The 27066-nt window shown below is 37.5% G+C and overlaps 2 protein-coding genes across 3 annotated transcripts; one reads left to right on the top strand and one right to left on the bottom strand.

Moving 5' to 3' along the window:
* The first annotated feature begins 2752 nt into the window (after positions 1 to 2752).
* LOC130988859 (uncharacterized) lies at positions 2753 to 7346 on the top strand. The gene is made up of 9 exons (XM_057912815.1): positions 2753 to 3370; positions 3869 to 4009; positions 4227 to 4604; positions 5225 to 5329; positions 5575 to 5715; positions 5956 to 6159; positions 6403 to 6495; positions 6603 to 6714; positions 7001 to 7346. Exons 1-9 carry the CDS (start codon positions 2771 to 2773, stop codon positions 7042 to 7044), a joined length of 1818 nt encoding a protein of 605 aa, XP_057768798.1. The 5' UTR covers positions 2753 to 2770; the 3' UTR covers positions 7045 to 7346.
* A 2622-nt stretch (positions 7347 to 9968) lies between these two features.
* LOC130988860 (squamosa promoter-binding-like protein 17) lies at positions 9969 to 12836 on the bottom strand. Of its 2 annotated transcripts, none has more exons than XM_057912816.1 (3): positions 12489 to 12836; positions 11905 to 12279; positions 9969 to 10825 (listed from the first exon to the last, which is right to left on the bottom strand). In XM_057912816.1, the coding sequence occupies exons 2-3, from the start codon at positions 12246 to 12248 to the stop codon at positions 10105 to 10107; spliced, it is 1065 nt and encodes a 354-aa protein (XP_057768799.1). In that variant the 5' UTR covers positions 12249 to 12279; positions 12489 to 12836; the 3' UTR covers positions 9969 to 10104. The 2 variants fall into 2 exon arrangements, with proteins under 2 accessions (XP_057768799.1, XP_057768800.1); XM_057912817.1 differs by having other exon boundaries at positions 11905 to 12211.
* Between the last annotated feature and the right edge of the window lie 14230 nt (positions 12837 to 27066).

Genomic DNA, 27066 nt, shown 5'->3' with positions numbered 1-27066 from the left:
ATTTTGCAATTGATAAGGTATTTCTCGCCGTCGACCCCCCTCCCCCCTGTTGATTTTTTTTTAAGCTGGCATGTATTTCGTGCATAAGTTTGCCCACAAAAATGCATGTATTTTTTGCATGGTTCAGACAGGGGATGAGGAGTCAATTTTTATTTTTTATCTTTTTATGCATAACTTTACAAACAAAAATACACGTGTATAAATACATGCATAACATTGCACACAAAAAGTCCCGAATGAGACATCACGCGGTGCGAACTCCTGTTTACAAACAGTGAGGTCTAGAGTTCAAACCCCACCGCTCCCCCTGCCCCAAGTAAAAAAAAAAAAAAAAACATTGCACACAAAAATGTATGCATGATGCTGTGATGCAGACAGAGTGATTGAGGAGGGAGGGGGTCAGCAGTGAGAAATACCTGATCGGTCACATAGTACAATACATTTTCGTGTATAATGTTTATGCATTTTTGTGTGAAAAGTCATGCATAAAAACAAGTTAGCTTTAAAAAACATGTGTATTTTGAAATTTTATTTCAATTTTACCTTTGCGTGTATTTTGCATTGAAAGGCTTTGGAAGCCATCTGCCACGTGTTACGTGCTTGGTGCGCCACATAAACAACATGTGTGGTCCAGAATTTGTACTACATACTATCTAAGACTATCTAACACAACTTTTTAAATATTTATTTCTCTCTCCTCTAACTACACGACCCACAACCTAATACTCTCTCCATCATCCCAACTTTTTAGTATCCATCTTTTTTTTTTGTCATCCCACATTTTGGTATCTATTTATATATTTAGTAAAAGTAGGTGGAACTCTTGTTCCACTTTAATTATTTTAACATTCACACAAAATGTGAGACTCTTATTCCACTCACAGAACACTCACATACTTTATAAAAACTCGTAGCACTCTCAAATGGATACTAAAAGTTAGGGCGGATGGAGTATAATTTCTACTTTCATTAGTGACACCAACCCAACCTACATATTTTTCTTTTCACTTTATTTTTAATTATCTAGTATCTCTATATTTATTTATTATATTTAAAAAATAAAATCAACATTTATTTAAAATAATTTATTTTTTTAATTTATAATCATATTAAAATTAATGAGGGAATATAGTAAAATTGACTTCTATTTATAGAGTTAAAATTAGCAAGAATTTTGATATAATTTTAATACATTTATTGTTAAAAAATATATAAATTAAATTTTATTAAAGAAAATGTAAAAATAATTAAGAAAATGGACACATGACATCATATCATAATATAGTTTAAAGGAAGGACCTGGCAGCTTCGGTTTCGTTTCTAGATCTGGAGCTCAACCTTACGCGGCGCTGGATGCATCTCTGCGGTAGCTGCTTGGCTGCATGTGTTGGTTGCTTCAAGGGTTTAGCTCCCCGTTTCGGCTCGCCCTGCCGTTTTGCCGTCCTTTTGCGCATGAGGGGGCGTAGGATTTGCTTGGGAGCGATGGTAAGGCCGGAGCTCCTGAAGCAAGTTCTTCCCTCTCATGTTGGTGTTTTTATTTTTTGTTTGTTTGCTTTTTGTCTCCCTGTGATATTGCTTTTAGACGAGTACTCTTTAGTCATTTTCAAGGTTTTTTCTATTGAATTTTTCTAGAAAATTAGAAAATGTTTTAACGAGACTTGACCCTCAGTCTGCTTCTTTGTGCTTTCAAGGATTCTCCATGTTTTTTTTTTCTTTTAATACAACCTCATTTAATTAATAGTTTAAAGGAAAGATGGTGACCTCCGAGGCGGATGTTCGGCTGGATCACTCATTTGCATGATATTTATTAATTTATTATAAACCAATTTTGACTCTTTGTCGGTGACCCTGACACAGGGTCAGCGTTATTAATAGTCTAATCCCTATATATCACGATAATATATATTGAGGCACTTATTTAGAGGTATTTTTTTTTATCAAGTGCCACTAAATATATTTTTGGGGCAAAAGTAAGAAACTCGAAACATCCTAACAAATACCAAGAACAATGAAACTTCAGTAGGTATAGAACAAATACAAAAGTAAAAAAAAAAAAAAAACATAGCAAACCATTGAAACTGTAGAAATCACACACAACTATACAATAATAAATCCCAAAAAAGCTTATATCATTCAAAATATTCTAACAATATCTAGTAAGAATCAAACTACATACACTGAACTTACCTGCTTTTTGGGGCATATGAAGAACCTTCGACCTGGGTTTTGCACCGTCCAAGAAGTCTTCACCTGAATTCGAAAGTCACATTGGCAGAACCTCCATGGTGCGTCAACATTCCCGGAAGCTTCAGATGAACCAAATGTTGCACTCATCTTCGTCTTAATTCGTAGAGAGTGGAAGAACGAAATGTTGTGTTGAATTTAGGGGTAAAACCTATTTTTATATTGTAAAGAGTGATAATATCTAAATGACATTGTATTACATCAATTAAACAATGTCGATTTATTAATCGATCGACAATTCCATGTTATATTTCCGGCAACTTAAAAGATACCATGTCAGCTTCTCATTTAGGGATTTATGAAAATTGTGACAAAATTAAACCCCCTAATAAATTCATGAAAATTCAGACAAAATTAAAAATCCATGAAAAAAATGAAAATGGGTAAAAAATTCATGAGTTTTAATTAATCCTATTATCTTTTATCTTTTTATTAGGTTAATAGATATTGTCCTCCTTTTATTTTTCACTTTTTATTTTTAGTAGATACTATCATTGGGCTACTAGATTTTTTTTTTTATGAATCTATGCAACTACAACTCCAATTCAATTCATCTTTCTCCCTAATTTTACAGTCATTCTCTACTCTCAATAACTCCATTTCTGCCCTCGAAGATCCCTGCCTCGCCGCCATGGCAGATTCCGCCGATAAACCATTAGAGCCACCGCCACCAACCACCCCTACCTCCGCGGCCGCGGCCTACCACCTCCACCCGCGGCGGGAGCCCTTCGAGCACGGCCTGCTCCCAATCCCCAAATTGATCTTCACCGATGGCGCGCAGGCTCTGTCGCAGCTCAAATCAGCCCTCCTCTCATCCGATTCCGATCATCGGGTCAACTTGGACACCTTGGCCCGAGTCCTTCAAATTCCGATCGAGCAGTCGCGGCTGATAATCGAGACAATATCCTCGGTTTTGCATGACGAGTCTGATCCGTTGCTGAAGGCCGGAGTTTCGAAGGAGATCGATTCAATTGGGGTCAATGTGTTTGATTTGCTCATATTTTTGTACATACAGAGTTATAAGAGATTGCTGCCGAAAGGGCATAGGGATTCTGCAGCTGTCGCCGATGTCTGGCCGTCGACGTCGGCTTTTGATGGGTTTCTATCCGCCCTCTCGCCGTTACAGGTGCTAATCGTTGCTAATTTCGGAATATATTGAGTTTTTTCATCGTTGATTGGAAATGCTTGATGTTGTTTGATAATGGGGTCGCACCGGGGAGAAGGGAAGGGGAGGGGGAGGGCGGCGGTTTTCGAACTATTTCTCAGAGGTATGAATGCAACTGTGTTTGGACCTGTCGTTTCTTTTGTTTTTATCGTATATATTGTGTCTTATAGGTAAGTGGGGTGCTGCAATGGTTTGGGATGTATCGAATTGTAACTAACTGATCATCATGTGGGAGATATTTCCGTTAATGTTTTGATAACTTTCTATTAATAATTTTTAGGTTGAGGTAGGATTACTTGTTGAAAAGCATTCTAATGCACACTTACCAGACCACTGCCTGCAATTTCTGTGTACCTTAATTGGGAATACTATTTACGACTACCATCTTTGGATGAAATGTAATGGTTTGGTTGTCATTGTGCAAAATTAATGATGGGTGGTTATTGTTATTTACTGCAGTTGGTGCGCAGCAACAATCGTAGGTTTATACCATCTCAAGCAGATGAAGAGGCCCATCAGCTGTCCTATTTGCAGAAGCACATTGGCAATATTCTTTCTCTCTTGGCAGATTCCACAGAAGGGGAGGGTGATGACTCTCTGGTATGTGAATTTCGTTGTTCTGCCCTTATTTCTTAGAATCGAGTTCTTTAGTTTTATAGGAGGTGAATGCTTCAATGGTTTGAGAAACAGTTTGCTCCTCTCTGTTATTGGTCGTCACATTTCTTTTCAAACTTCTTTGGTTTCAGAAGCTTTAAACTTAGAATCCAACTCCCTCTTTCTGTTGAAGTGCTGAGTTATCTTTAATTCTTACTGCTAGGTCTTGTCCATGGATAAATTTGAGCATCTTGGGTTTCTGATGTACTTTGGGGAGAAGGGAATTGCTAAAATTCCTTTGAGCCAAAGCACTCCTTTTTTTGCAAATTCAGATCCTGACATGCCTGCTGCTCCTGTCCCTGCATCACAAGTTCTCGACTGGCTTCTCCAAAGTATATCCTCTACCCAGGAGCATATTTCTGATAGAGTTTCCCCGAAAGAAAATGGGCCCAGTAGTTCTGATCAGGATGTTCAAATGGCTGATGTTGGCACTACTTCCTTGAAACCGTCAATCAGTCCAAGAGGTCCAAGTTTCATTGAGGGGGTCTCCAAATCGTCATGTGTTAAACAAGCATCTGATCTTAAGGGTACAACTGTAAAGGTGAATTTTCCCCCCCGCCAATTTCAAGTCGTTTATCCTCTATGATCTTACTTTTCTGTTGTGAATTGTGATGCATAATCCAATGGAATTTGATTTGCACAACCCAATCTGGTGTTAAGTTCCCCTTAGGTAGAGAACTGCAGATCATGGTTAAATGCATATGCATTGATTAATTCATATTGCAGCCTGCAAACTGATACACTGATGACGGGCATATAGTTTTTGAGTATAAGGTGCAGTGTGATGCGAGCTGAATTGTGCTTATCCCTATTAAATGAACAGTTGGATTTAGTTCATTCCTTACTTAGCATGAGATGGAATTTGAAGTGTAACTTACTAACTTCTATTTAAATTAGCTTCTTTTTTACCTATTCCACTCCCACTTGACCTCGCATATGAAAGAAGCAAAGAAACATAAATTTTGTTAAATTATTCTGACCTTCATGCTGAGCCAAAGATTTATTATGAAGAGTGGAAATCACTTTGTATCTAATTTAGCATGTGAAACCCTGATTGTGTTAGCTTTTTTGCTCCCATGTGTCTGTTATCCCATGCTTTATATCCAAACGAGGTGGAAATTTATTCAAGATCTTGCTTTGGCGCTTGCTTTCTTTGTTCAGGTTGTCAATTGTCACGAATCAGTTATTTACATTTTGGCACCACTCAGATACGCAACAGTTTATGGATGCTCTGATGCAACTATTGTCATTGGAGCCGTTGGCAAGGTATTCATTTATATGTTATTGTTAATTTGTTATAATATATGGCTTGAAATAATGATACTACTAAAGGCTATTATGTCAATTTCTTTATATTAAATGGCCTCTAAACTATAGTTGATATGCTAGGGGTTAAATCAAGGCCAACTATACATGTGTATTGTGATTACTGAATTCCCGATCAGTACATAATGTGACTTCTCTAGTATGATGCATTGCATGTCAGTGTAAAAAAGATTATTCTCTTACAGGCCATTAGGGTTGAACACTGTGAACGTGTTCATCTGATTACTGCAGCAAGACGTATCTGCATAGCAAACTGTCGCGAATGTGTATTCTTCTTGGGGGTTAATCAGCAACCCCTCGTTGTTGGTGACAATCATAAATTGCAGGTTAGTTTCGCTTTAACTTGGTCTAACCCTTGAATCTTTGTGCTAAGATCATATCATGCTTCAAGTATTGGTTGTCATGAGCTACACTAAACTAATTACTGACGAATATGTATATGAAACAAGCTTGGGTTTCTTATTTACCTTAAAAAGAGTTCTTGGAGTGATATTTCCATCAAATAAGAGTGTTGACTACAGACTACTAGAATTTTCTTATTTACTTTCGAGTTTAATGTTCAACAGGTGGCTCCATATAATACATTCTACTCACAACTGGGGGAGCACATGAATCAAGTTGGAGTAGACCCTAACATCAACAGATGGGATGAATCCATTGCACTTGGAGCGGTTGATCCCCATGATTCACTATCACATCCTGCTGGTGTATCAGATGCACAAGCTGAATCTGCTACACGCGTGGACCCTGATCAATTTACCGACTTTGTGGTACGTGCCATTTGGGTGGACTATCTAGGTGGCCAAATGTTGTAGAAGGATTATATGATGCACAGACAACACTATTTTTCCAAAATTCTAGTCTACATAATTTGCTCAGAACGTGGAATGCTATCTATTAGAGTTTGTTTTTACCATTTGGTTGTTGTGGTTCTTACAGGATCTGTTGGTCTTTAATCCTTTTCGTTTCATGTAAAGTTCTGGCGCATGCTAATATCTTCTTGTCATCCTCAGATTCCAAATTGGTTGGAAGGTGAACAATCTGGTTCCACAAAAGATAATCCTTTCCCTTTACCGGATACATACCTTGCATCTAAGCAGAAAAAGGCATGTTCAAACAGTGTCATCCGGGCATTTAATAATATTGGGTGGTTTTGCTTTCCGACTCAATTTTTATCTGACCGTGTTGATCATATGTTTTGTTGAACTCTCAGACTAAAAGCTTGGATGAAGTTAAGCAAATGTTGAAGGAATCTCAACTTGAAGAGACCAGGAAACGGGAGCTGTCAAGTGCTCTCCATGCATGTTTCAAGGACTGGTTATATGGTAATGTCTGGTTATATGTTGAATGTTTTTGCACAAAGATGTAGAAAAATCCATCTTTTTCTTCAAAATATTTTATCTTTACGTCTTTACACGCTCTACCTGTTTGCTGTGCTATTAATTCATAATAGCGATAGTTGGCATTCTCATCACCCATGCACAGATATTTGATTGCATCTCGATAATGTTTAGGTCCCCCGCCCCAGTTTGGTTTATTCGTTTGTTCCTAGATGATCATGTAGAACATGGATGCATTGCATTCTAATTCTCGATTTTCTATGCATTTCAGCTTCAGGCAACATCCGCCAACTTTACTGCTTACACGGTGAATGAGAGAACGGCTATGACTGATTCCCAATAGTTGAAGCACTTCTTGCTGTTTTTTTTTTTCTTTTTTTATCCTGATTCCATTGGCGGCTGGGACTGGATGCTGTCATGTTTGCCACTTCAAACTGCTTCAAAGGTTCAAGCTTGTGTAGATTGCAATAGACACAAAATAAGGTCATCTTCTTGTGCTGTATTTTGTGACTAAATCATAGTATGTTGTAACTGTAGAATAATGTTTGTTAGATTCAAATTCCAGGTATGTGAATGATCAAAATGAGGGTTGAATCTCAATTAAGAATCTTTGAACACTTTGTTTTCATGTTATTGGGTGTTTTGGAATGAGGGATTTCAACTCCTCGAAATTCGAAACCACCCATTTAGAATCCTGAGGGAGATTTGTAGGGAATAACATTCGGCGGTTCGTATAAAAAAATCATTTTTTGAATAAAAGAGGGACCCAACCGTCCGCTCCGGCCGCTTGGTTTTAAACGATTGGAACATGTAATTTGTTTATTTTTGCACCAACCATAAAAGGATAACATTCCGAATTTTCAAATGGATAATCTCTAAATTAATTTCAAATTTGTGTTTCAACCAAGAAGAGTGAGGTTGTAACCTAATTGAGGCGAATATTATTATATTTTATTCATACGTGAAAATATTTTAATAGTAGATTTGGTATTTGATTTAATTTTGAATACTAAATTCGATTTGATATTTGATAAATGTTATTTTCAAATTATTCAATTTGATTTGAATATATGATTCATGTTAGGGCAAATTGCATGAAAATACCTCACTTTATACCAAATTCCGATTTTTTGACAAACTTTTTAATTGTAGCAAGAAATTGAACGACCTTTCAATTTATTGCAATTGGCATCCCCGGTGTTTTTCAGGCCAAATGTGGCAGTCGGAATGCCAACGTGGCATCAGAAATGCCAAATCACCCCCCTCCCCCTCCCACGTCACCCCCTCTCTCATCCCCATCCCCCTTCACCCTCCCCCCGTCAGCTCTCTCCCTCTCTCTCACTTCCTCCACTGCCACCACAATCGCCCAGATCCGCGCCTTATCGGCGGCAGCAACCACCGTGTCTCTCTCACAGACACGAGACACCCAAAGTACCCCACATTTTTTGCGGCAGCAACCACCGCCACCATCTTCCTCGGCCTCATCTCTCTCCACATCTCACCATTACATAGCACACACCACCGGCGACAACAGTGGTCGGATGAAGCCAACCTCTGTTGCTTCCCTCTCCCGGCCTCTCTCTCTCACTCTGACTCAACGACGAACACCCAAAACTACCGCAGACTTTATCCCCATTCCTCCTACGAAACCCTAGATCTCCTTTTCTGGGACCTCCGTCTGCTCGCTTCCCCTTCCCCCATCCCCCACTACCGGCGAGCGAGGACCGACCTTTTCTGGGACCTCCACCGCGCAAGGTTTTCCGGCGGCGGAGTGTACGCAACGAGGGCGGTGGAGGAAGTGAGAGAGAACGAATCTCTTGGCTAAGGCGAACTCGCCGCCGCCGCTCGATTCCTTTTCTCTCTCTAAGCAAATTTCAGATACCAAATTTCATATATCAAATTTTAGGTAATGGCGCCCTAGTTCTCTTGGCTGAGGCATTTTCTGGGACCTCCCACCGCTCGACATCGTTCTTTGGCTGGAGCCGTCTCCTGAAAATCGGCGCCGAGAATCGAGTGGAGGAGAGAGGGGGGGGGGAGGAAGTGGCGGCGGTGAGAAATGGGGGAAGGGGAAGCGTCCGACGGAGGTGAAAGAGCCGACAGTGTGGCGGTTGTGGTGGCGGTTGTGGCGGCGGTTGTGGCAGATCTGGGCGGTTGTGGCAGTGGTGGAGGAAGTGAGAGAGTGAGGGTGAGAGCCGACAGGGAGAGGGGGAATTGGGAAGGGGGTGGGGAAGAGAGAGAGAGGGGGTGACGGGGAGGAGGGGGGAAGAAAAAGAGAGAGAGAGGGTGACGTGGGGGTGGCGTGGGAGGGGGAGGGGGTGTGATTTGGCATTTCTGATGCCACGTTGGCATTCCGGCTGCCACGTTTGGCCGGAAAAACACCGGGGATGCCAATTGAAATAAATTGAAAGGTCGTTCAATTTCTTGCTACAATTAAAAAGTTTGTCAAAAAACCGGAATTTGGTATAAAGTGAGGTATTTTCATGCAATTTGCCCTTCATGTTATTCAATTTGATTTGAAATTCTATAGAGAAAAATATATAAAATAATATAGATATATATTTAATATTTTTACCTAATAAACACACATATAATAAATGTTCAATTGATGATTTGTAAATTGACTAAAGACTAGAACAAATTTATGTAATTTATAAAATTAATGATCCAATAACAATTTATGAAGTATTAAAATAAAAGTAAATCAAAAAATAACGGTAATGAGGACTAAACGTGAGTGATGCTCATATAAAGTATATAACATAATATATTTCCTTTTTTCCTCTCTCTATATATTGGAAATGGATCATGTAGTACCAATTTTGGACCATATATTTTGTCCATGTGACGTACCAAGAACACGACATGTGGCAAAGGCCTTCTAAGGTCTTACAATGTAAAATACACACAGAGATAAAATAGAAATAAAAATTCAGAATATAATATTAATCAAATCAAATGTTTGTATGCCAAGAGTGTGGAATTATGTCATTAAGTATTTGAGTCGTTTTGGTAAAAAACATTCGATTTTTTGGACCGAAATCACATTTCTGTTTCACAAAATAGTTAAAAGAAAATTTTTGAACTGACCCTAAAATGGCCTCAAAGTCGATACAAATAGAAGCACGAACTTAACTAAAATCTTAACATAAGAATAAAATTGAGCTTCACTCAATTAAAAAAATGGGATCTTAATTCTTAACTGGAATCCAACATCAAGTTAGAATTCTAATCAAATCGAAGGATGAAATTGAATTGAATTACAACAAAAATCTCGAATTGGTCACCAAGTAGCTTAGTCTAGAGGCACAAAAACGCAATTAACAAATAATTGTCTCTGCTTAACCAGAATCACAGAGAAACACAAGAAACAAAGGCTCAAAGTGACCAGTTCATGTGGTGGCCGGAGGAATCATAGCCACCGGACGGCTCGAGTTCATGGCGTCGTCCGTCGCCCGGTCGAGCCAACCCTAGGTCCATGCTGTACGGAGTGTTGGTAGGGTGAGAATGAGAAATCTGCCCCAACCCCATATCAGGGGGCATCTCATGGAGGGAGTGATCACCTTTGAAGTCCCATGAAGGGCAGGAGGAGTATCGACCGACGGGGGTGCCGGGGTCCACTCCGGCTGCACCATTGGCAGCGGCAAGAAAGCTGCTGACCCCAAGATCCAAGGCTTGGCTTCTCGAGCCCCATGGCTCGTTTGACAGAAGAGAGAGAGCACTGGTGGAGTCGGAGATTCCACTGAAACAGTCCTCTGCAGCGGCGTAACTCGACCTAGTTGTGGAGCCTTGCAGAAGATTGGGTGGAGAAGCTTGTGAGCTCATCTGCCATGGAAGCTGGAAGTTTCCCGTGCTCGTGGTTTGGTCTGCAAGCCCGCGTTGTTTTGATGAGTCCGGCCACGGATCTCTTCCACCGAACGTGGAGTAGGCGCTGAAGTCCGTCTCCAGACCTCCTCCAGTCAACACTGAAGGAGAAAGGCTTGCATAGCGCGATGATAGTAAAGGGCCCGGAGGCGGCTTCCTCCTCCGCTCGTTGTGGCCAGCAAGGCGCCTCCGGCAACTCCTTTTTCCTTGGTCGAATTCTGGCAATTGATGGAACCTGAGAAAGGCAAACACTCGAAAGGTTTAGTTCCAAGAGTATGCAGACATCAAAATCTTGTTTATTAGATAAACATAGGTTAGACTGCATCAAAATTTGTTGCAGCCATTGCCAGTAATATGGTAAGATATTAGTGCAGAAACTGGCAACTTTTAGGAACTATACAAGCTGCAGACCATAGCTAAGTCGACTAGGAAACGAGACGCTAAAACGATGGCCGTGGTAGAAACATATACACGTCGGCATTGACATGAGTCGACAAAATCTTGACAAGAGGTCGAGTTATACACAAACAGTTACTCTTATCAAACAAACTCAGCAGCTTAAAATCATTTTCCAGCACGAAATATGATGGCTAGGTTATTGAAGAAGCATCATCATAAATTCAGAAAGTTATAATAATATCTTAGTCTTCCACCACTTGAAATGTACCATCTCAGAAAACTCAAATACGAAATCATGTAACATGACGATCAACAATTCTCATCTAAGTATATGGTGTTTATATCTACTCAATGCAAGGTCGGAGACTTCACTATGAAGCTTATAATTCTAACCAAAATAGTTAAACATTATAAGACAAGGACCACCAAGAAGCAGGATAATATCAATGATATATACTTAATACCATGTTGATGTGTTTAGGCAACCACTAAACCCCAAAAACAACATTATATCATATCCAATTCAAGATAACTTTTTTTTTTCCATCTCCTATCAGGCCACAAAATATAAACTCACAGTCCCACAACATCATAGCCAATAATGCCCAGACAAATAAAAATAAATTTGGAGCACCACATCACAACAAAAAAAAGGAAAAAAAAAAAAACAAAATACAAAAAACTTGTGTCCTAAAGCAAATGATTCACATAATGTACATCACATCAACTCCTTCAAAAGCAGCAGCAAAAGAAAACAATTCCGCAGACCACAAAATCTTATCTGTGATAAAGTAAGATTATGCATTACATGTGTGTCACATCACGATTCCAGATGATCAAAAAATGAATCTTGAAAATGACAAAACAAATAAATTTGCAAATTTTTTTATAGAAGAAGAAGAAGAAGAAGGTGACCTGCTGCACTGCTGGCAAAACCTTTGCTCAAGGCCAGCAACAATCACCATTGGAGACTTTGAGTGCTCACCACAAACTTTGTGCCTACAATAATAAGCCTTGGAATCACTCAGATCTACCATACACCCCTCCACCTGGCATCGAGGCGGCTGCCCTCCCTGCACCACCGCAGTCCTTCCCTTCTTGGCCGGAGAGCGCGGCGGCGCCGCCTCCTCCTCCTCCCCACCACCAATTCTTGAACCCACACCTTCAAAGTAGATTTTCTTGCCAAACTTCAAGCCATTGATCGAGTCAGCCCCACCACCACCTGATGAAGAAGAAGAAGAGGATGAGCCCTTTTCCATTTTCTTGATGGCTACACCACCTCTCTCATATCTGCTCAGTTGAAACACACATGCATAATAAATGAATAAAGATTGGATTTTTTTTTTCTTTTGGGAAAGAAGGGAAAGAGAAAACAGTTGAGGGCAATTGTAAAGGGGGTCCGGGAAACAATAGTTTTCTTGGAAATTTTCAAGCAATAATCAACAGAATTATTGATTTTCTTGAAATGGGTGTGTGTGTGTGGTGTAACGTAGAGAGACCTGACAAATGGGCCATGGTGCCAGCTTGGGGAGTGTGAAGCAGAGAAGTAGTGTTTCTCTTTCTCTCTCAGCTTCTGCCAAAAATAATTGCAAGGGGAGGAGACAGTTTCCTGGAGTTTTTGATTGCTTTTTGGGACTTCCCTTAGCTACTTTTTCGGTCAATAACTCAACTGTCGTTTTTCCTTGTAGCCTTTTTTCTGCTGCTGCTCTCTTTCTCTCTCAAGATTGAAATTACACAACCAGCTCTTCCTTTCCTGTAATCTGTTGTTTGTGATATCTGACTTAAACTTCATTTACTCATTTCAGTGGTGGGGGCTGCTAGCTAAGGACGATGATCTCTCTCTCTTTCTCTCTATTTCTTTATACTATACAAAGATTTCCATTTAACTAAAATATTGTGATATTTAAGTTCCTTTTGTATTTATAAGGGGATGAGCTAGAGTGCCCTATATTATTGTGCGTGTCCATTTTAATAAAAATTAATTATATATTAAATAAGTGAAGCACGAGTTCCACAAAAAATAAAAATTATAAAAATAATAATAAGTGCAATTATTTCTAAAAATAAATTAGAAAAATGTTTTGGGGACAGACTAAAATGAAAAGAGAAGAAGATGTTTGAGAACCAGATGGGGGTATTATATTTATTGCTCCCTCCTTTCATCTTTTACTATCCATATTACTCTCTCCGTCCCAATATTCAAGTCCCGTATTCCTTTTTGGGCCGTCCCATGTAACAAGTCCCCTTTCCTTTTTTGGCATTAATTAGGAGTTGATTAGTTGATTTAATTAAGTGTTAATACTTTCCACCCCCAATTTCACCCCCACCCCCTCTGCTCGCTCTCTCTCTCTCTCTCTCTCTCTCTAGTCTTCCTCCCACCGGCCGCCGCCCTCTTCCTCCTGCCGCCGCCACCACCAACCTCACGCCTCCACCGCGACGCCAATCTCCCCCTCTTCTCACCGTCCCCCTGAATCCGGTGAGCTTTCCCCCTTTTCTCCTTGTCTGGTTCTTTCTCTCCCTTCACCTAACACCACTTCCCCTTTCTCCTAGAAACCCTTAACTCCACCGGCGCCGCCTCCCTCCTTTCCCCTCTCTCTCTCTTCGCCTTTTCTCTCTGAAACAAGGCTCGCCGCCGGCCTTCCTTCCCTTACGACCGCCGCCCGTCTTCCTTCCCCAATTCCAGAGCCGCCTCCGCCACCATCCTCCTGAGCCGCTTCCACCTTCCTCCTGCTCCGCCTCCAACGCCTCCGCCTCCTCGCGCCTCCGCGGGCTCCGACGCCGCCTCCTCCGCTGCCCTCTGCCTCCTTCCACCGCCAGGCACCTCCGGCGCCTCGCGCCTTCGCCACCATCTTCCTGCGCCGCCTCCACCATCCTCTTGCTCGCCCAAAACGATTAGGGCTCGCCTCCACCCTTTCAATTATTTTTGTTGTTTTAATTTCAGAAATTGAAAGATTTCCATTTTTTGATTTCTCTGTGGTGGTGTTTTGGTGTTCCGGCTCAGAAATCTATATATAATATAAAACACCAGTTTTCTTCCCGCCAATTTAATGGCATTTTAAAATGGCATTTTTGCAATAATAATGTCAATTAAGGATAAAAGTTTAGAAATTAAAAGAGAGTGGGGTGAGAGGAGAGAGAAAAGTAGAAATGTGAGATAAGTTACGCTTCATCTACTATCATTTTTTCCCACATTTTCTCTCTCCTCATTTTCTTATACATTCACCCATTTTTTCTCAATTCCAAATTTTTCTCTCTTCTAACCTATTTTTCATATTTAGATGATTTTCTAAAAATCTTTAAATTTAATTTATGAAAATATATTCGACATGTATCTTAAATTAAAGACCATGACAAGATTTTTAATTTGATATAAAAATCATTAAATGTGAATTTGAAATAAATAAGTTATTATAATTTAAAATTTTAAAGTGATTATATTTCTCTCTCCTCTTTCTTTTTCTATATTCTTTCATTTTTTCCCCCTCTCTCCTTATTCACTCCACGTTATTATATTATCTATATATTAATCTCTCTCCACAAAATTTATCATGTTCTCTTCTCTTTTGATTATAATTATTTTAATTTAATTCAATTAAGGAGAAGGAAATTTCAATATGAATTTGTAAAAAAATAGTTATTTATCTTAAAATTAGAATTTAAATTGTAATATAGATTTATTTAATAATATGTACAAATTATTTATTTTTTTGTATAAACATATTTGTTGTTATATTTTGTTTTTATATTATTCGTATTTTTTCAATTTTTGTAATTATTTTTGGGCTATTTAAATATGAACTTTTAATAATAATGCAGTTCGTACTTTTAAGAGCCCAAAATTATTATATGACGTCTATTAATATTGTTATTGATAGTTTTAGTGTTATTTGCTCAAAATGAGATTCACTTAAATTATATGCTTTATAATCAGTAAATTTAATTATTATACAATACTCATCAAATTTAATACTTATACTCCTACTCATTAAGTTGATAAATTATTAGATACTAATATTTAAATTAACAGAATTTTTTTGTTATTAAGAAACTTACTTTTCAGGAGTAAGTGGCGTGGTTTACACCAATTAAGTATATTTTCTTTACTGAAAATGAAAAACGAGCCTATTGGAGTGAGACGTCTCAAAAAGGAAAACGAACATATTAGAATGGGACGGAGGGAATAATATATTTATATAAATTAAAATTTTATAAATAAATAAATATATCGTGGCCCGTGCATCGCACGGGAGGATGTACTAGTTGAAATTAAGGCCCAGTGTTTTGGTGATGTCCGTTTTTTGATTTCCAGTGTTTTGGTGATTTCCGTTTTTTTGATTTCAAGGCGCCTCCGTTTTTTGATTTCTGTTCACTGTTCTGGCGGTGGTGCGGCAGGGAGTAATTAAGTGGGAATAAGGGGACTTGATTTAACTCTTAATTTTAGTCTCCTAAATACCCGTGCCCAAAAGAAAGGGGACTTCATTAACGTGACGGAGGGAGTATCATTTTAATTTGTCTCATATTTTGATATCTATTTTTATTTTTAGTAAAAACGAGTGAAACCCTTCACTTTAATTATTTTAACACTCACATAAAATAACATACTCTTATTCCACTCACAACAAACTCAACCACTTTATTAAAACTTATGTCACTCTCAGATGAATACTAGAAGGTGGGATGAAAGGAGTATTTAATAAGGAGTGTTATTTTTTATAAAAATAAAATTTATTATAATATTATGAATTATATTTAATTTTTTATTTTAAAAAAATAAAATTTAAAAAATCATACACCCTCCATTCCTCAACAATCTTCCTAAAGGGAAACGACACCCGTTTAAAGAAAAACTAGTTGTATGTTAGGTGAGTGGAGAAAAGGTCCCACAAATTAATAAAAAAAAAAATGGTGATAACTAATGGAGTTATTTTCAAAAATGATGAATCTATTAGTAGCAATGTGTGTAAATATGTGAGTATTATAAGAGTGATACTTAGTATAATTATTTCCAAAAATAATGGATCTATTAGTAGCAAATAGCAATGTGTAAATATGTGAGTATTATAAGAATGATAGTTAGTATAATTATTTCCAAAATAATTTTGTGTGATTAGGGTAAAGTATAAGAGCATCTGCAACGGTTACACGATAGCAGCCTATAGAATTTCGGTTAAGTTATTGTTTGGAGATTCGCTTGAAATCGCGGTTGTTCGAATATCGGAATAGGTAACAAGGATGGCAGCGGAAAATCCATCCCTCGGTTCTTCCTGAAAATCATATATTTGTCGCCTAAATTTTCGACTTCATCGCCGGCAACTGCCTTACACTCTGCCTAGGATTTTTGATTTATGAGAGTATAGTTTTGATTTTTTATTTTGGATTTGTTTAGAATATTCAATTGATTTTGATTTCAAGGGCATTGTTTGTTTCGTTTTTCTCTGAAAATCGGCGGTGGACGGCAATGCTATGTTCGTTGATGACGGTTTTTTGTTCGCGGGTCGGTGCCTGCTCGCAGATCCAGTCGCGGTCATGCCACAGCCTTGCACATTGGTGAATATTGATGCTTCATCGGCGGCGGAAAATGTTGTTTTTTCTTATCTCTGCCCTTCAACTGTGCTGTCTCATTACTTATTTTCTCTCCGTCGCTCCATATCCCTTTTTCTGTCTATTTTCCAATTCACATTTGTTATGCAATCTAACATTTTTATTATTCATATTTTGTAAGTAAAAATTATGTTATGTTCATTGAAAAACTATGTGAAAATTTGTGATTATTCGTTACGTAATAATTATATATTCATGAATATTATTATTCATATTTGATTTAGAATTGTAAACATATTTAACATAAACATTTTGATATTTGATTCAGAATTGTAAAAATATTTAATAAAGCATTTTGAACAAGCTTAAAAACATTACGAACTTCTAAATAAAATATTTGAATTTTTCTTTCTGACATAAAATATTTGACATAAAACATTTTCGAACAAATGTAAAAAATTACGAACATTTAAAATAAAATATTCGAATTTTTTTTTTGCTGACATAAAATATAGAACTTTTCGAACAAGCCTAACAAAATTACGAACATCTAAAATAAAATATTCGAATTTCTTTTGCTAATATAAAATATGGGTAATTGCCTGTAAATTCATAAATTTACCCAAAATTGGTTTTTGCTCCTATTATGAAAACTTTTAAATACATAACATTTTGTTTTTGTCTCAAATTTATTTGGTGATCGATTTTTTCTTACACTATCATCAGAAATGACACGATGGCACATTTATGATATGTGGAAAAAAAAAAAGGTTAAGTATCAATTTGGCCCCTAACGTAGAGGCCCCTGTAGCTATTAACACCCTATGGGCAGGGGTGTATCAACTAAGCCCCTGAAGTACCTAATTTCCGCCAATTAACCCCTCCGACTTAACGGACAGTTAACACCGTTAACTATTTTAATTTTTTTAATTTTTTTATTTCTCTCTCACGCTCTGCTCTCTCTCACTTCTCACACCTCTCACTCCTCCCTCTCGGCTCACGATCTCTCTCCATCGCCGGACGACAGCGGCGAGCGCCGCCTCTCGGCTCACTATCTCTCTCGTCTTTCGCTGCAAAGATTAGGGCTCACCTTAGGCTGATTGACGACGGAGGCGGCACTCGGCTCTCCACCGCGAGAGCAGACGGCGGCTGACGGTCGGGAAAGAAGGCGACCAGGCGGCTGTGTTCTGCCACGGCGGAGGAGGCGGCGGTAGCACACGAGGAAGGCGGCGTGCGGCTGTTCTGGGAAGAGAGGCGGACGAAGGGGAAAGAGAGTACATGGGAGGGAAGAGAAGCAGCCGGCGAGGCGGCGCTCGCTACTGGCGGCGCCGCTGTCATCCGACGAGGGAGAGAGATCGTGAGCCGAGAGGGAGGAGTGAGAGGTGTGAGGTGGTGTGTGTTTAGTGTGTTGTGTGTGCTGATTGACGACGGAGGCGGCGCTCGGCTCTCCACCGCGAGTCCAGACGGCGGCTGACAGTCGGGAAAGAAGGCGACCAGGCGGCCGTGTTCTGCCACGGTGGAGGAGGCGGCGGCAGCACACGAGAAAGGCGGCGTGCGGCTGTTCTGGGGAGAGAGGCGGACGAAGGGGAAAGAGAGTACAGGGGAAGGAAGAAAAGCAGTCGGGGAGGCGGCGCTCGCCACTGGCGGCGCCGCTGTCGTCCGGCGAGGGAGAGAGATCGTGAGCCGAGAGGGAGGAGTGAGAGGTGAGAGAGAGCTGAGCGTGAGAGAGAGAGCAGAGCGTGAGAGAGAAATAAAAAAAATAAAAAATTAAAATAGGTAACGGTGTTAACCATCCGTTAAGTCGGAGGGGTTAATTGGCGGAAATTAGGTACTTCAAGGACTTAGTTGACACACCCCTGCCCATAGGGTGTTAATAGCTACAGGGGCCTCTACGTTAGGGGCCAAATTGATACTTAACCCGAAAAAAAATAATAAAAATAATAAAAAAAACATCCACATCATCATCTTCCCCAATTTCCCCCACTCCCAAACCCTAACTTCTCCTTCCCCACCCGTTGTCGCTGCCTGCCGCCACCACACACCGGCGCTCGTCGCCCCCTCCCCCTCCCCACCTCGGCACTGCCACTTCTCATCTAAATAAAAATGTATAGATAAAAATCGAAAATTTATGAGAAACTTTTTTCGATTACTATATAATAGACTATTACAAAATTGACCTTTTTATATATAAAAATGGTAATAAATTCGAATAAAGCTCATCCGTCAAATTTGAAATATGAATGTCTAGGATTCATTCTTTATTCTCTACATATTTGTTTTTCTTTATTGAACTTTTCTATATATATATATATGGTGCGGTTCTAGTGAGAACCACAATTTTCGTGAGAACATGAGAATCATTAAAATTACTGCATCTGCTATACAAATTAACATTCGCTATTAAATTTAAAATAATATATTTGCTCCCTTCATGATTCGAACCCCAGGTTCTGCATTCATCCATCAAGATGATGCATCCACCGTAGATCTTAATGATTCAATAACTTAAAATGGTTATCCGTTCTTATTTTTCGTGAGACACTGAGTACAATGAATAAGACGTACATACTGATGAACAAGGGCCACAAGGTAGTGTATACTGATGAACAACGAAATTTAAAAAATTGGTAATGAATAAGACATATAAACTGATGAACAAGGCAATATATATCGATGAACAATGCAGTATACATTGATAAATAACGAAATTTAAAATATTTCGCTCCCTCCAGGTTTCGAACCTTGAGAAAAAAAAAATTATCCCTCTAGATACAATATCAGCCATATGATTCATGAAATAAACGCACGAGATCGTGTCTTAGGTCTCACTAAAAATAGGGGGTCTCATTGGAGTGCTCCCTTAGATAAAGAATAAAGACCACTCCCTTAGATAAAGAGTAAAGACCAAATCATGTGCGTCGATCTTGCTTAATCTAAGGGTGATAATTTAACCTTTAATTATGATTTTATTTCATTTATTTTATATAATAAAGGTTAGGTTTGTCATTTTGTATTTTCTTCTCCCAACTCATTCTCTCTCTCCCAACTCACGCTCTCTCTCTCTCTCCTACATTGTTTTTCTCCGGCGAAGCCACTGGCATCTCCTCCTCCTCCTGCAGCTGCTCCTCGCCTCCATCCCCTCCTCTGTCTCATCCGCTGTCCCCTCCGAGTCCGAGACCGTCGTTGTCCCCTCCATTCCCCCTTTTCCCTCACCTCCTTCCCCAATCTCCCCAATCTGTCGACGCCGGCGTTGCCAAGGAGCGGCCGACGAAGATGGCGACAAACCAAGCCAAACCGTTGATTGGAGTGAGATGAATGGCCTTGATTTGGTCTTTATTCTTTATCTAATGGAGTGGTCTCCATTGAATGCGACCATATATATATATATATATAGAGAGAGAGAGAGAGCTTCCATTGAGAATGGAGAACACGTAGGGTTGTAAACAAACCAAGCCGTTCGTGAACTATTCGGAGCTCGACTCGAAAAAAGTTCGTTCAAATTCATTTAGGGAAGTTCACAAAATAAACAAACCAAACTTGAGTTTGATAGTATTCGGCCCGTTGAACAAGTTCGTTAAGTGATTCAGCTTGAAAAATATAAATTATTAGTAGATATAATTTATATTTATATATTAAAACTAATAATAATTGTATTAAATCTCTAATTAACTCTGTTTGTTATAAGACAATAATTAATATACTCCCTCCGTCTCGCGAAGCTTGAGCAGTATTTCTTTTCGGGTTGTCCCGCGAAGCTTGAACACTTTCCTTATATGGTAATTTTTTTTTCCCTTTATTCACCTTTGTACTTTTTCACCTATCACACTTAACACACAATATACTAACTACTTAAAACTTGTGCCGAAAAGATATTGCTCAAGCTTCGTAGGACGGAGGGAGTATTTATTTTTTTGAATGAAATAATTCATTTTCAAAAGAAAATAATCAATATTTTGAATATAAATATAAATTTAGAAAGTTCGCACATGCTCGATGAAGCTTGTGAGCCTCAAAGTATTCGGTAAGCAAAGTTCAAGATTCAATTCAATACTAAAAAAATCAAACTTGAACACACCACTGTTTGGTTCGGCTTGGTTCGAGTATACCCTTAAGAATGCGTGAAAAAATAACGAACAAGTCAATAATTTATATGAACAAATCAATATACCGTATGAAACAACCATTTTGGTCTGGATTCGAATGCTGGAGGGGGCAAGATTTTCACCATATTTACTCGATACGTCTGTTCATAAACTATGTTCATCTGTTTGAAAATTTATTAATTTATTCGCTATTAATATTTATTCTCTTGAAAAATATAATTCTCCATGAAATTTAATCCTAAAAAATTGTATATATATATATATATATATATATATATCCTTTGGTTTGCAATCACGGTTCTATAAATTATACTAGTACATTATTATTGTATAGTGATACATTATATATATACAAGGGTGCGTTAAAATAAAAATACCTCTTTGAATATAAAATATGAACCATTTTCAGCCTTAGATCATCAAGATCTACGGTTGATTCACCACCTTATTGGATTAATTCATGGTCCCGAGTTCGAATCCCATAAGTAGCAAAATACTTATTTTATATAATTCATATAATTACACATCGAATTCATACGTGTTCTACATAAAATTCATACATTTTGGCTAGTTCGTATTTTATACGTTAAGAAATATTTATACCCTAGTCCTCCCCTATCTAATTCATTTTGCATTTATTAAATGAAACTAGAAATAAAACTATGTAACATAATATATGTATTTTATAAATAAATTATTAATTTTATTTATATTTTATTGGGGGACAATTTGCCCTTGTAAACATGGCAAGTTCAAAAGAGGATTTAAAATCTAACTTGTACTTTATTTTCTTCATGTAGCAATCATTAAACAAGATCCTTCTTTAATATTTCATGGATACAACTCCCTTTTGCAGTCATAAATTTTTTCCCATATTAGAAAATAAATTTGTTATAATGATTAAGATGCTTGATAAAGTAAAAAAGGGAGATTTTATTTGGTCTGCAACATTTTGGGTTACATTAAAAGAAGAGAAAAGTAATTTACTATTACGAGCAAACTTCTTTTAACTTTTCTCTTGGATGGTGTGTGTAGGTTCAGCTTGTAGATGCTAGAAATATGGAAAATCCAATCTTACTAAATATAACAAGCTAAATAAAAGAAAGAAGAAGAAATTTGAACTGAGGCTAATCTCAAACAATTAATATATAAGCTTAATAATGTGAATAAAGTGTAGGAAATATTAATTACTATCAGATATATATAACCATTGCAGCCTTTTAGGGGAAATTTTTTCTCAAAATCCTCGACACTCGGTCTTTTGTGAAATATGTTATTATTGTAAAGTTATCATAAGAAAATGATGAATAAAGAAAATTCTCCCTTTAAATTTTTAAGGACGGATGGAGTAATATTATCCCTCCATTTTTAGTAATGATAATATTATCTCTCATTGGAGTAAAAATGATAAATGAGAAATGTTGTGTAGAAAATTATAGAAAAAAAAAGAGATTTAAATGGAATTTGTTTTAATCTTCTTTTTTCATGATAAATTTACAATAAAAAATAATATACTTATAGAAGATAAACTACATTTTTTTTCTCTTTTTTATCGATTAGAATCCTTAATAATAATTCTCTCTCAAATTTACAATCATTTTGTCGACAACGACGATTCGACTAATATATTCAAATTTAATCAAATTAAATGAGTAAAATATAATAGTATATTCCCACCATTCATCAAAAGTATGTATAAAGTGAAGAAATGAATTATTATTTTTTGGCACAGAAGAAATGAATTAATTGAAATTGATTTGTTAGACAATCAATAAATAATTTATAAAATGAATTTATTGTAAATATTGAATATGAATGTATTTGAAAATATAATGATGTGAATACTAAAATAGAAATACCACATTTATTATGAATGAATCAAAATGACAAAAAAAACTCACACTTGTCATAGATGGAAGGAATATTTGAAAATAAAATAATTTAATTATCAAAAACTAACACTAACACCCATTTTTCCATCTTAACAAATTTCCTTAACACTCCTTAATCAGTTCATACATTATCACTAATTAAAATTTAAATAAATTAACAATATTAATGCATGTATATTGATTATTGATTATCCTTTTCACTGAGTTAAGAGCATCCGCAGTGGAGTTACATGATAGCTTACATGATAGACTACTTTATGAGGGGGGGACCACATAGTGTAAAGATGTTGTATTGGGGTTACATGATAGCTTACATGATAGCATTAGTTTTGATTTTTATGCTTTTTACTTAAATTTAATTGCTCAAATTTAAATAACACATTTTGCTAATAATTAAAATTTCATTAAAATAAAAAACCTAAAAATTACATTAAAAAAAATTAAAAACATAATTTAAATTACATAAATTAAACTCTTAGTCTAGATAAGACCACGACGCTTGAGCATTTCTTGGACCATGTGCTCGTGAGCCATCCTCTGTGCATCGCTCATATGCGATGTATCCAGACTGAGGAGTTGCATGTCGAGCTCCCTCTCCTTGAGCTCGTTTTTTTTGGCATATTCGGCTGTGATTTTTTTCAAGTTCTGATCGGACCGATCCAATGCCTCTTTGTACTCCGATGACTGCTCGGAGCTTGCCGCCGCCTTCCCCTTCGCTTTCGCCGCCCTCGCCGCCGCCTTCGCCGCCCTGTTCCCAATTGGCCGGGCAGACGAGATCTCCTCGCCCGACGCCGAGGTGGAGAAGGCGCCCTCATCTGTCGTCTTTGTCCTCTTGGAGGAATGCACGTCTCCCTCGAGGTACATCGACTTGAACTTGTGGTTGTTCCGGAGAATTCTCCACGCATTCCAGTAGTTGAAGGAGGCGTTATTTGCGCTCCGAGTTTTGAAAAGAGTTTGGGCCTTGTCCCGGAGCATATCGTCAGAATGGCCGGACGGCCACCGACTTTTTACCTCAACCCAAATACTCTCCCACAACCGCACCTCTTGGGCCACTCGGGTCCAGTGCCCTTGAATCTGGCGGTGCTTGAGGTTGGCGCCGATGATGGGGTTGACACGGGCGACGATCCTCTTCCAGTAATCGTACCCCTTTTGATTTGTCCCACGGATGGCGTCGTTTGTCTCCTCCATCCAAATTTGGACGATGATGTCCGTCTCCTCAGGGGTGTAGGTATGACGGACAGTCTTTCTTCCGTCATCCTCCGCCCCCTCCTCCTCCGCCACCGGCGCCTGCCTGTCATGCTGGATCTTGTGGGCGACTTCTTTCCTCCGGATGCCTTTCTTCGGTTTGGCGGCACTATGGGCTGCCGAAGGCATCTCCTCGCCGGACTGAGGAGCATCCCCCAAGTTACACCCCGATAAATCAGGATGATATTCGTCGGATAGATCGGGGCACCAATTTAGGTCATAGTAATTTGGGTTGTGTGGATCCATGGAGGGTGTAGAGAGAGGAAGAAAGGAAGAAGTAAGGATGAAAAAGAAGAAGTGAGGGTGTAGGGAAAAAATGAGGAAGAAGAAGAATAAATAGAAGAAAAAGAAGAGGAAAAAAAATTGAACAGTCAAATTCACGCAAATTGAGGCAGCAACGGTCAAATTGGATTTTTTTTTTTTTTAATCGGCGCGTGCATCACACGCGCCTTACACTATCCTCAAAATGGGCTATACGATAGAACGTGTAGCCCTTGTATAACTCTCGCCTGCTATGTTTACACGATAGCAGACTTACACGAGTAAGCTGCTATCGTGTAGGCGTTGCAGATGCTCTAATGAACCTATTAACTTAGTAATGTTACTAATTTAACAAGGCTCATAAACCAAACTCAAACCAACCGAAAAAGTGAAGTGAAATTAGGAGAAGAGTACTAAAATTGCACATCCTTAAATTACGCGACAAAGAAAATTGCCACTCATAAAATTAGACGACTAAATTTGCATTCACCCATAAAAGTATTACTAAAATGTACCTAAAATATCAAACACAGTAGATATATTCTTTCACACACACACATATATATGTATATATTATTACAAAAAGTTGTCTTTATATATAATTAACTTAGAGATATATAGGATGCAATGTATGATGCTACTCATATTTGGGTCCATATCTCATTAAATATTTTCTGGCATTTTGTGAGATAAAACAAATTGAGAAGCCCGCTCCCCGTCCCAACGCTTCTCCATCTAATCAACGACTGCTCATTTTTTTAATATTTAATTGATTTCTCCTCCATTCACATTACCAATATTCATTCCAATTAATCATCCAATCATAATATTTTATATAATTATTTTATTATTATTTTTAATCATAATATTTTTAATATATTAAATACTAATCTTTATATATATAAAAAGCAAAGTAAATGTCAATAAATTTAATTTGAAGGGTAATTTTGGAATTGGAAAAAATATTTATCAAAGAGAAAATTCTGCAACTTAAAACCGTCTACAAAACCGTGGCTGTAGATTAAAACTACAAACCACGTTTTGTACACATTTTGTCAATGTTAATGCATAATTTCATTTTTTTATGTTTTTTTTTTAAATTTAGTAACTTATAATTCTTAATTTTTAACATCTCAAATATTCTTTTCGTTTTCATTTTATACATAAAGAACATTATTCTTATTGTTTTGGATAAAATTTGTAACATGTAACTTAAATGAATTCATGAAAATATTTTTAAATTAATACTTCCTCCGTCCATGAAAGAATTTCCTAGGAGGGAGTGACACGGGTTTTAAGAAAAAATATTGTTGAGTGTATTGAGAGTGGATAAAAGGTAGTTGAGTGTATTGGGAGTGGTGAAAATGTGTTATAATTAATATTGAGAGTTGTGAAAAGTGAAAAGTGAAAAGTAAGAGGATTATAAGTGGTGGGGCATAGTCCAAAAATAGGTAGGAAGTTCTTTTATGGACGTCCCAAAAAGGAAAGATAGGAAGTTCTTTCGTGGACGGAGGAAGTATATCATATGTAAAAATAAATTTAAAATAAATAAGTTATTATCATTTAGATTTTCTTATTAATATATAATATGTAAAAATGAATTTAAAATAAATAAGTTTGAATATCTGTGTATATCTACTAATATTTAAAAAAGGGTTAATTGCATATAATATCACAACCTTTGCCCGAAATTCATTTTGCCCACGAGCTTTAAAAATCCAATTTTTATCACAACCTTTGACATTTGTTCAATTTTCCCACAAAATTTTTTGCCGGTCACCGTAAAATTGACATGGCGCTGATATGGATTTAATTTTACACGTAATATTGACGTGGAATATATTCAAATTTATAATTACACATATAATATTAAATTAATTAACATAAAAAAGCCCTAAATAATAGTCTCAAATCCCTAATCTAAACAGAGCCCGTAATTCCTCTTCTGCTTCCCGTAATTTGTTAAATCTCACTGAACTAATCTCCTTCCCCAATCTATACGGCGGCGCCAGTGGTGATATCTTCCGCCGGAGGGCAAATCTTCCTTTTTACTTCTCAGCCGTAGGTGGTGAACGCCGATTGAGTTCGACTTCTCAGCCCATTGGTGGGCAGCGCTCCGCCGATTGCTGGCGCAGGTGGATTCGTCATTGCAGCAGGAGGCGGAGGATTCGCCGCTGCGCGAGGATTGTCATTGCTTGCCATGGCTGACAGGTGCGAAATCTGATTTTTTGTGAAATGGTCCAGTTGCATTTTGTTCATTTTTTTTTTTTTTGAGAAGTATCAAGTTTGAAGAGCTCTGAATCTCCGTTACAAGCTATGTATGCCTCTATGTCGAATAGCTAATTTGATAGGGCAAAAGCTTGAGAATTGCTATCGTGAATGAATGTCAGTACTTGTGAATTTTTTTAGATTATAGGCATTAATAATGGAGGAATTTAAATGTTAAAACTAAAAATTTAATGTGACATTGCGAAATGGTCCAAGGCATTGGAAAGATTGTTTATTTTCTTCTTTTATATGGAAAGGTGGGCATTAATATGAACAACAGAAAGATTGTTTATTTTCTTCTCTTTTTTCGCTTTCATCGTTTTCTATCCATGTGTTCTTTCATCTATTACTTTCTTATCAGGCGATTTTCCAGTGTTGAGATTTGAAAATGGTGTACAAAGCGAGGAGGGAGGAAAGAAGGGAGAAGGAGAAGGAAGAAAAAAGTTGCAGACGGGTTGCGCTGAGGAAGAAGGAACAAACGAAAAATAAGGGTTTCAATTCTTTAATCTACAGATTTAACAACAGTAACAAAACGCGTCGTTTAAATCACCGGAATGGAACATGTTATTATTGTTGTTGTTGTTGTTGTTGTTATTATTATTATTATTATTATTATTATCCTTATTATATTTTTCTTATTATTATTCTTATTATTGTTATTATTTATTTTATTATTATTATTATTATTATTATTATTATTGTTATTATTGTTGTTGTTGTTGTTATTATTATTATTATTATTATTATTATTATTATTATTATTGTTA

Source organism: Salvia miltiorrhiza, chromosome 6 (genome assembly GCF_028751815.1).
Source record: "Salvia miltiorrhiza cultivar Shanhuang (shh) chromosome 6, IMPLAD_Smil_shh, whole genome shotgun sequence".
Taxonomy (NCBI): domain Eukaryota; kingdom Viridiplantae; phylum Streptophyta; class Magnoliopsida; order Lamiales; family Lamiaceae; genus Salvia; species Salvia miltiorrhiza.
This window is presented reverse-complemented; position numbering and strand designations above follow the sequence as displayed.